Here is an 11261-nt window from a genome sequence, read left to right as displayed (position 1 = left end):
AGTGCATTCAATAGCTTAAAGATAAGAACTTTAGGAGTTAATCCAATAAGTTTAAAATATTTCTAAAAAAAATACTAATAGTGAGGTACAGGATTGCCCATTCGTTTTTCAGTTACTGTCGAATAAATAAATTTTGATTGGCTGATACATTGAATCTATTATTCAGTGAACATAACTTTACCTGTGGACACATCTCTTTACGGGACTCAAACAATTTGAAACTTCACCTTCTAACCAGGAATATTAAGACAGACCCAACAAAAGTTTCAAAAGAGTGTCAGATGAGGACCTTCAGCACTGAGAGATAGTCGTTAAAGTCAGGGAACCAAAACAAACAAACCAAAACAAAGATAACTCTGTATTACTTCTTATTATATCATATTTAGATTCACAATATCTTTACAACAATAAAAAACATATATAAACTTTTTTTTAAGTGGGAAATTCATAACCTGAATGAAAACATCCAGACCATAATTTGAACCCGAAACCTCATAAAAAAAATTATGAAACAAATTGAGAAAAGAAAATTTTCCAATATTTTTAATGCCTTTTGACATTAGATAAAACCTAAAACTACATATAGATGCATTTTTGTATAAACGAATTGAGTTTTCGAAGTTTTCGAAACAGAATTTGACCTACAACACTTTTATCAAATCATTTAAATGAAATTCCAATTAGAATGTTTCCAGAGGCAGCTTCAAAAGTGACAGATAAAAGAGAGAAGAGATATCTACTACGCAAGACAAGGAATACCACAAGGACTCCTTTAAAAGTTTACGTAAACCGCTTCCTTAATTATTGAGGCACGGATATGACCGAGATTACAAAGTGGGTCAATTAACTAAAGGGGAAACTGAAATAAAAGACACAAATTTCTATATCAAGAACTACTCGACGTAAATGCATTATTTCACCACCAGATCTGAACAAAATTAGCATTAATCTGTATTTTGAAAATACTGTTCTTATTCGCTACAGATTATGGTACAGCCTAGCTCTTCACATTTCTGCAAGAAAATAAGAATTTCACCAGCAACTGAGAATGGTTAGACAAAGCGAAGAATTAACAAGGTGGGCTCAGCAATTCCGAAGCTTTGGTTGACAAAAAATGTATACGAAGCAAAATCAGCAAAATATCCGGTTCGAGACCATTAACTGCTCTAGAGAAATCAGACCCTTGTTCTGAATCACTTTTCAATTACTGTGACAAGAATGCAATGCAGTTTTCCGATAGCAATTCAGGGCATAAGAGCGACGCCGGCTGCGACCTGCGCAACAAAATTTACATGAGTGGTCGTAAGAACGAAAATTCGGAGAGGGGCTACAATCGCACATAAGAAGTATTTGTAAACTGTGCTTTCCTAATAATCTCAATAATATGATTGTTCTAGCTATCGTCACTGGAAAATAGAAGACTTAGATGCTTATGTTAATGGACAGTTTTAATGATGTTACCATCCATAAGTAATCGAGGGAGATAATCGGGGTAAATTTTTCTAGATATTATCATAGATTCAGTTTTCTTCGGATTAAATGTTACCAGCCACCGTGCAGCTCATCGACTAATTCTTTGCATGTCAGAATTTAAGGCGATTGATGCCAGATAGGGCTGTCAAGAATCGCATAGATGCTAGTATCATCAGCAAAAAAGTTTTATTTTACAGCCAACTTAAAACTGAGGATAACATAGAACCCAGAATAGAACCTTGGAACACCAGCATTTATAGATACCCATGAAGATTCTTGTCCATTCAAAACCACCTTTTGCTTTCGACCCTCCAAATAACTACATAAACATGACAGCATGGCACATGTGATACCCATTTTTTGTAATTTTTGGACTGAGGGAAAAAACTAATTGAAAGCTTCCACTTGTTCTTGATCACTGTTGATAATGATATCGTTCGTCTTCAATGGAGGGATTTCAGAATAACGAGTTTTGAAACCAATCACCCGAGAGGCTGTCATGATTCAATAAGTTGGACAATGGTATCTTGTCATAGGGTCGAAGAATTAGTGATCGATATGAACAAGAAAACGACTATATGAGAGATTTATTTAATATTTGAAAACCGGGAGTGGGGGGACTAAAATGCTCTTTATTGAGTAAATGATTCTTATGACAGTAGGGTCAAGAGTCCAATTAAGAGTTATTGCTTTAGAAGGCTATTAGGTAAATCCTGACAAATAGCATCACTAAAATGGGATATGTTCAGTTTGAATGAGATAAAAGTGACGCATACCAGCAATTAATGCTAAAATAAGGTTGGCAGGAAAAAAATGGGTAGATAGGGTAACCTTATAAACAGACAAGTTTTTTTCTCTGGACTCACAGGGTTTTCCTCCAATATTTCATGCAATTGGCTGAATTTGCAGGAAAGAAACGTGGAGACTCGAAGAAAAAACAGCTGAAGTGTATTGTCCTGAATATCAGAATGCTACTAATGTAATACTGACTTCTTATTGCCGATGGGACCGCTGATTTACTTATTATGACTCAACAGCATGTAATTGTATTGTTATTTAGTCACCACAGGTATATTCACACTGCAATGGGAAATGGAAGTTGAGCGTGCTGTAAAACCTATATTTAACCCACCATTGCGTTTGAAATGCATGTACCAAATAAGGACCATTGCGGTAACAGTTGCTCAGATGGTGTAATATATATTTTGCTAGATTTGTTTTGAACTTGTTTATTGATCGGATTTGTATTCGGAACTTTTGTTGTTTTCCTTATTTGAAACGCTGATAGAACATTACTTAATATATACTCAGATTAGTCATAGTTTGTAACACTTCATTAGTGAAATATGCATACCATCCACGCGTTAACAATTGTTTTATAAATATAAATTTGGTGTTACGTGACAACGAAGCAATATCTTTACATTTCCTAAAGTCACCTTTACATATTAGTGAAAAAGTGCGATGCTAGATATTGGAAAGTTATTTGTTTTACTTGGATTCATTTTTCAGGTTATGAAATGTGATACATCTTGTGTTTGTCCTTCAAATAGGAAAATTCATATGCAAAATTTGTTTTGCACTAAAGATATTGGTAAGTTGTAGCTGTAGTTCTGTTGTAAGTTGTAGTTGCAATTATGTTGTAAGTTGTAGCTGTAGTTATATTGTAAGTCAACATTTATAACGCAACACCACAGCTCTCCTCTCCCATAATGGCAATGACTTCGCAAGCCCTGGGTATCATTTGCATGATAAAAAATATTTAGCTACCATGTTAAAAAAATCTGGAGTCCTGTAGAGAATTCTCATTTCTGTTATTTTCACTAAAACAACGATGACGGCGATAACTTAATTGTATCAGTAAATAATGTAGATACAAAACTTTTTTATGTTTAAGTCAGAATTTCAAGAACAGACAATATTTAGTCTTTGAGAAAATGACAAGATTTGTAGGACTCAGATACTTAGTTAAAGACCATTGTGTTAAATATATTTTGCGGAAAATTCGTCATGTACAGTTTCTACCTGGTCACCTTTCATTAGTTTAATATAAATAGTGCCTGCTTAAATAGACCTCCACTTATCAATGACATTTGTCACTTCACTGCGATCTAGAACTTCCACGAGCAGCTAGGTTGGTATTGACGTATTGACTGTTCACTCTTTTCGAACACATTCATTTCCTTTGTCTTTTATAAGGTGGTCGTTCTATTTGTGTTCTATAATAATGGTCTTTGTTTAATGATTTGTACAGCATATCGAAATGTTTAACATCATATCATTGGTACCTGTTATGCAAAACAAACTTGATCTTGATTAAAAATTAAGACACCAGGTAAAACTTCAATTGATAATTGACAATACCTTGAGAATTTTTATGCTTCAAACAATCCGTAAGTTTAATTTTCCAAAAACCTGAACTTATTCTTAAACACTGTGTTATTCACTAGTACTATCCTTCTGATAGTTCCATTCGCGTTGGTGGAACTTCTATATCAAAATAACTTTTTTGGAAACTATTCCGCGAAATCCATCTGTTACTTGAAATTGAAAAAAAAAATTAGTAAATTGTCAAAAAAGAAAAATATATTCATGATATTTGACTGTCATTTTAGCAAATATAATTTGGAGTAATATTCAGAGTATGATAGGTCTGGTACTGTGCAAATCGCTGTCTTTAATCTAATCATTAACGTCAAATCTATTTGAGCTTAGTTCATAATAATTTTACATTGCATCATTCTTCTGAACTGAACGTAAGCTCTGATGTCTCGGTATTTATATATAAAACAAAATTAATCTTAGTTACAAGGTATAACAATACATTACAGCATTCATTGGGCGAATATTAAGTCGATCAGTGCAGCAGTATGGTAGGACTGGTATCAAATATCAGGCTGTTGTTATAACAACTGTGAAGGTACGAAAGTAATTTGGGATTTTTCACATAATATTTTTTCATAAATGGAGCATACAAATTTTTATTCACAGATTTAATAAAAAAAAAAACAAAACAAAACAAAAACAAAAACAAGAAACAAAAAACAAAAACAAAAACAAAAACAAAACAAAAAAAAAGGATATATATGGTTAACATTCAAATACTATTTGGAAACGTCAGTTATTTTTTTTTTATATTTAGGGCCTATTACATCCTGGTTCCATATTCATATTCTTTACCGGGAGCATCTGTGGTGTCAACTTTAAAGTTGGTTCCGTCCAGTTCTTGATGATGGGTAAAATTTATGTTTGATATTGCTGTGATGGGAAAGCAATGCTGTATTAAATTGTAAAGTACTTATCTATTTCGACAGCATTTGATCAGATATAAACAATACATGTAAGTTTGATTTGCCTAAAACAATACAAGTTTATAGAAATGAATCATATTGTTCTTAAGATAAACTGAAAACGAAATCAGACTACCGGCGAACATATAACGTCAAATTGTGTCCGAGAAACATTTGTAGGAGTGAAATAAGCAATGGAGAATTATTTCTATGTTTAAGTGCAATTTTTGTAGTTATCGTCAAATAGGCCATACCTTTTCGGATATATTGGTTTTAAATGAAGCGTTTTTCCTGTAAATACATGTTATATCAAGTTGCAAACATCTAATCCCTTTTTTCAACAGAAGACCAACTTCTGGAATGTTTTCTGTATTGCATGAAATAATCATACATTGTTATAAATTTTCTTTTAGATGTAAGGGTTTTCTTGATTCTTTAATGTTTGAATTTTCAGTGACGTCTTGGTAAAAGGTGTTTAATCTATGTGTTTTTATTGAATAATTGAATCATTGTTAATTGTTTGTTCATGTCAAGTTTGTATAAGCTGTTCTCTTACCCATGATTGTGTCTTATGAGCAATTCGTCGGGTTTTTCTAGAAAAGCAGATGACGATTACCCTACCGGTGCACCTTTTCCATTCTCCCATATTTAAGTGAAGCCCAGGTTACGAATTTACTTTTTTTGTGCATGTAAGTTTGGTTATCTCATGTTTTTGCATGTGTCTGTTTTCCCTGTATAGTCTTTATTCTTGGCGTATATTTTTTTGACTTCCGGTCGAATCTTGGTTTCATTGATTATTCTTTTATGTCATAATGTTTTATAATTGTCTTATGTTTCTGAAAATGATACTCTAACTTAAGACCATAGAAATTAATTTTACAGATAACACCAGATATGTATCGGCTTGTAACTTACCTAAAATAAGAACTGCCCAACAGTGGTTTTATATTCTCTCTGGAGGAAGATACTCATACCTAAGAAATTGCAGATGTGTAGTACGTGTTTAATACATTAAGAATTCATAATGTTTTGAAGTTAACGAATGATCTGATAAAGAAAATATAATCGTGTTAGATTGAATAACTCATTTAACATCACTATAGAAATTTCCTTGCCTTTCTAATAAGAAAACAGTTGCGTATCACATAAAGTGACTTGGTTTGACATGCAATTGTTTCACTTTTGAGATTACAGATCGTGTATGTAATGGGCACTTTGTAAAATGTATTGTTTTTGATTTGTTGTTTTAGGTTGGAAATTAATGCATTGTCATCTTAAAGGTACAGTTCTGAATCTCGTACAATCGTACAAACTTAGCATATGTAGACTAAAAACACAGTGTTTGTTTGGTGTGTTTTTTCTACAATTTCAATCATATCTACCATAAGCAGTGGTAGATTTCTATATGGATTTAAACTTAATGTTATTACAGTGAAATGCCTATTGTACACACTCTTTGCTGCAGTATGCTGTATATATTTGCAACTACTTAGATATTGTTGTATTTTACCAGTTCACATAATTTTCAGACACTGAAAATGGTAAAGTGATTCATGGTGTACAAAAGCTCACTACACAAACGATGCCTTTTTCAGTCTACATTTGCTGTATTTTTTACATAACAAAATTCATTTTTGTATTCAGAACTGCACTTTTAAGAAAATGATACATCTATCTCTCACCGAAATCAACCAAATCTAACAAAACCAAAACTCCTGCAGTGTGCCGATGCCATGTACAATCTATACAATTTGTATCTGAAAAGTGCAACAATCAAACGAAAAACTAAGACTGGATATGTGATCAGTGAGTATTTCAGAACAAGAAATAAAACTGACTCTGGTGGGTTTTTGATATACATTAATCACCTCCTGTCTGATTTTTATAATGACTGCTACTAAAATGGGAAAAAAAGCCTTTGTCAAAATGAAATGTTAATTGTACGCACCACTTTACAGCAGTGTGCTATATTTAAATGTATCTACTAGAATTCTGTTGTTATCTTAAATGGAATTTCATTCTTTTTTATCAGAGATATTTTATTTTGTAGATAAAGGACGACTTGTTCACAAATCCGGATAAAACTTGGTCTTGTAGATGTCCACGCTATAGCACACATGCATGTTATGATGGCCAGGCTATATGTGTGGAAAGAAGAAACAAATGTGAATGGAAGAATTTCGAGTTTTGCAAAAAGACATGAGTTAACAAATTAAACATATTCTAAAGTTTTGTTAAAAGCATTTTTTTAATGTGTGTAGAAACTTCAATACAGTAAAAAATCAAAATAAGTTATTTCATTTCTATCAAAGTGTAACGCGAGCGGGGCTCGCCGGCCGACAGTTGACGTCCCGTTCTGTTGACATTTCTTTTATTTACTCTCTCATTTGTCAGGAAATACCCAATAAAAAGGAAAACAACTTAATTCTGGGCCACAAATTTCCATAGCACCATATGCGGGAACATATGTAGTCATTTATGACGAGTGCATGTAAACAACGCATATCATTTGGATTCTCAGTGTAGTGGGAGATGACTGCCGGGGATTTTAATGTCTAACCCATATTTCTGAATATAACGGAAATTATATAACTGATATTAACCTTTCAAGGTGCGCTGTTTTGGTACATTCAACTTCGAACACTGTCTATATAACTTTCCGAATATTTATTGGATTGGCAGCTTCTGAGAAGTACTCTGCGAGTTTTCCGCCATTACACTGAGTTTCTCCGCATTTACATATTCTGATATTTCCTGACAACCAATAGTAAACAAGAGTAGGATTAAAAAATTCCTGAAAGCCAATAAAAAATACAAAAATGACAGGAAAAATCCTTAAGTCTTAGGAATTCTGACAAAAATCCTGACTTCACTTATAATATAGTTAGAAACAATAAATTTGCCTTACAAGTAAATTTAGTTAAAATAATGGGTTATAAAAACTTACTATTACTTTAATTCTATGAAAAATAGCTTAATAAATTAATAGTTTGACTTTTCGCTAAGTTTGGACTAAAACGTCAAAATGCAGACGACGCGCGTACTAATTGCAAAAACATAGTTCCTTTAAGTTTGGTTATAGTTAACTTAAAATTATTTTAATATCAATTCAAAGCACCTTTTTTACTGTAAAAATGAAAACTTCAACATGTCTTATTATTTTCTTATCATATATTTGATCATATGACACGAACAGCATGGTTGTCTGCGAAATGAAAGTAGGAAAGTTGCAATCAAAAGGTACACATTTCGCAACAGTAAGAGTGTATGACACACAAAGTGCGTGATCTAGGTAAAATATCAAGTTATTGAAATGACATGATTTCCATTTTACGAACTATGAAATGTTATTTTAGTAAAAAAATGCCAAATATCGTACATCATCCCTAACAAATCAATAGATAATTTTGAACCTAATATTCAATTTCTTTTTCCACAGGCTTTTGTATAATATATGTTTATAAAATTAGTCGTCGTTGTTTCTTCTGTTCTCAGTTCACCGGTTTATTACAATATACTTCAATAACAAGCCTATACTCAACGCCCAGCGAACATACACTTGCATTAAAGACGACTTTCCCGAGCAGCAATCAGCCAGTGTACAAATCAAAAGAACTGCAGTGACTAGTGCATTCAATAGCTTAAAGATAAGAACTTTAGGAGTTAATCCAATAAGTTTAAAATATTTCTAAAAAAATACTAATAGTGAGGCACAAGATTGCCCATTCGTTTTTCAGTTACTGTAGAATAAATAAGTTTTGATTGGCTGATACATTGAATCTATCACTCAATGAACATAACTTTACCTGGGAACACATCTCTTTACGGGACTCAAACAATTTGAAACTTCAACGTCTAACCAGGGATATTAAGAGAGACCAAACAGAAGTTTCAAAAGAGTGCCAGATGAGGACCTTCAGCACTGAGAGATAGTCTTTAAAGTCAGGCAACCAAAACAAACAAACCAAAACAAAGATAACTCTGTATTACTTCTCATTATATCATAGTTAGATTCACAATATCTTTACAACAATAAAAAAATATATAAACTTTTTTTTAAATGGGAAATTCATAACCTGAATGAAAACATCCAGACCATAATTTGAACCCGAAACCTCATAAAAAAATTTATGAAACAAATTGAGAAAAGAAAATGTTCCAATATTTTCTGATGGCCTTTTGACATTAGATAAAACCTAAAACTACATATAGATGCATTTTTTATAAAGAATTGAGTTTTCGAAGTTTCCGAAACAGAATTTGACCTACAACACTTTTATTAAATCATTTAAATGAAATTCCAATTAGAATGTTTCCAGAGGCAGCTTCAAAAGTGACAGATAAAAGAGAGAAGGAGATATCTACTACACAAGACAAGGAATACCACAAGGACTCCTTTAAAAGTTTACGTAAACCGCTTCCTTAATTATTGAGGCACGGATATGACCGAGATTACAAAGTGGGTCAATTAACTAAAGGGGAAACTGAAATAAAAGACACAAATTTCTATATCAAGAACTACTCGACGTAAATGCATTATTTCACCACCAGATCTGAACAAAATTAGCATTAATCTGTATTTTGAAAATACTGTTCTTATTCGCTACAGATTATGGTACAGCCTAGCTCTTCACATTTCTGCAAGAAAATAAGAATTTCACCAGCAACTGAGAATGGTTAGACAAAGCGAAGAATTAACAAGGTGGGCTCAGCAATTCCGAAGCTTTGGTTGACAAAAAATGTATACGAAGCAAAATCAGCAAAATATCCGGTTCGAGACCATTAACTGCTCTAGAGAAATCAGACCCTGGTTCTGAATCACTTTTCAATTACTGTGACGAGAATGCTATGCAGTTTTCAGATAGCAATTCAGGGCGTGAGAGCGACGCCGGCTACGACCTGCGCAACATAATTTACATGAGTGGTCGTAAGAACGAAAATTCGGAGAGGGGCTACAATCGCACATACGAAGTATTTGTAAACTGTGAAAGGACAAAGCTGAATATATTGATAGATATTAAGTGCCATCCTGTGCAAGAACAAGGCAATGGGTTGCAAATCATAATTCTCAATTTTTTTTATCTCAAATATATTAAATACATGTGGAAAACAACTAAAACGCGTTTAAATATATCCTGATGTATCTGTGATGTAGATATTTTTTGACTGCTTAAACCTGTGAAAGGTCGAAGCTGATTGTATTAATAATTATTACGTGCCATTCTGTTTAAGAACCAGGCAAAGGGTGGGAAATCATAATTCTCAATTTGATATTTTTTGTCTCAAATGTATTAAATACATCTAAAAAAAAAACAAAAAAAAAAAACACGCATTTTAAATTTATTCCGATGAATCTGTGGTGCAGATATTTTTAACTGCTTTTTATAAGGAAACAGTGCAGTAAAATTTCCCGCCATTTTTTCCATATTGCATTCGAACTAGATTTGACCCATCAATATCTTATATAGGCAATTTTTTCAAAATGTTTTATCATGGTAATTTCTTGAGGTTAGCAGTTATAAATACTTGTCAATGCAATAAAATATATGTGTTTATGCATGTGCAATATCTTATACACATTCTGCCCGATTCTTAAAGGAAGATGTACCTTAAAAGACAGGAATCACTTTTACAGTTTTACATCAACCAGGTATCACCTTCTTTCAAGTTATACAAAAGTTCACGACAACATTTTGTTCTGTTAAAGATGTGAAACTAGTGAAGATTTCTACTCGGTAGTACAGGTTAACTTCATGCCAGATTCAAATCCAACTCTTATTGCTTCTTCTCCTGATGTGACATTTTATTAGCAACTCGGCGAGAGTGTTTCTGGACAAAGCGAAGGACGCTTAACCTACCGGTGGACCTTTTTCATGCTTCCAGTTTGTAGTTGAATTTGGATTGCTAATTCACTTTTGTGTCTTTGTACGTATCATTTTGTGTTCATGTTGTTTGACTATTTTCATTGTCTAGTCTTCATCCTTTGAATATGTTTTTTTTATTTCCATTACTATGATTACTCTTTATAAGGTCAATGTCTAGACGGGTATTGATAACGCTTAAAATTGTTTTGTTCCCAAAGAATAATTCCATGAATTGAAAATACTTTATATCATTTGGTCTTGTTATTTTTTTTCTTTAAAAGGCAACAACTGTAATAATGAATTATCTTACAACAGTTTGACTATAGGAAATATGTAGACTTATACATAAAGAGAGTTTTATCTGAATATTTTTTTCGTCACCTAAATAGTTTTCAAAATGCAAAAAAAATCTGCAAAAACGTACTACAAAGTCTTTTCAATTTCTAAATTAAGTACCATTCTTTGTAAGAATCAGGCAATTGGTGGCACATCATTTTCACCAATTTAGTCATTTTTGCCTAAAATATATTCATTAAATTTGGAAAACAACTGAAAAACTATTTAAATTTATCCCGAATCATCTGTGATATAGATATTTTTTTCAATGCTTATATAAGGAAGAAGTACGGAGAAA

General features: G+C 32.5%; 1 protein-coding gene across 1 annotated transcript; it reads left to right on the top strand.

The window, feature by feature from the left end:
- The first annotated feature begins 2812 nt into the window (after nt 1-2812).
- LOC148601600 (uncharacterized) lies at nt 2813-7003 on the top strand. The gene is made up of 5 exons (XM_088555456.1): nt 2813-3067; nt 4305-4393; nt 4616-4709; nt 5646-5758; nt 6814-7003. The coding sequence occupies exons 1-5, from the start codon at nt 2938-2940 to the stop codon at nt 6964-6966; spliced, it is 579 nt and encodes a 192-aa protein (XP_088411582.1). The 5' UTR covers nt 2813-2937; the 3' UTR covers nt 6967-7003.
- Nucleotides 7004-11261: the final 4258 nt, after the last annotated feature.

Source organism: Perna viridis, chromosome 12, assembly GCF_037379345.1.
Source record: "Perna viridis isolate PV_CMFRI_1.1 ecotype Kerala chromosome 12, ASM3737934v1, whole genome shotgun sequence".
Classification (NCBI taxonomy): Eukaryota; Metazoa; Mollusca; class Bivalvia; order Mytilida; family Mytilidae; genus Perna; species Perna viridis.
This window is presented reverse-complemented; position numbering and strand designations above follow the sequence as displayed.

Coding starts and splice junctions, on each gene's coding strand:
- LOC148601600 (XM_088555456.1), top strand. CDS start 2,938: ATGCTAGATATTGGAAAGTTATTTGTTTTACTTGGATTCATTTTTCAG. Junction 4,394..4,615: donor TTGTTATAACAACTGTGAAG/GTACGAAAGTAA, acceptor TTTTATATTTAG/GGCCTATTACATCCTGGTTC. Junction 4,710..5,645: donor CGTCCAGTTCTTGATGATGG/GTAAAATTTATG, acceptor TTAATTTTACAG/ATAACACCAGATATGTATCG.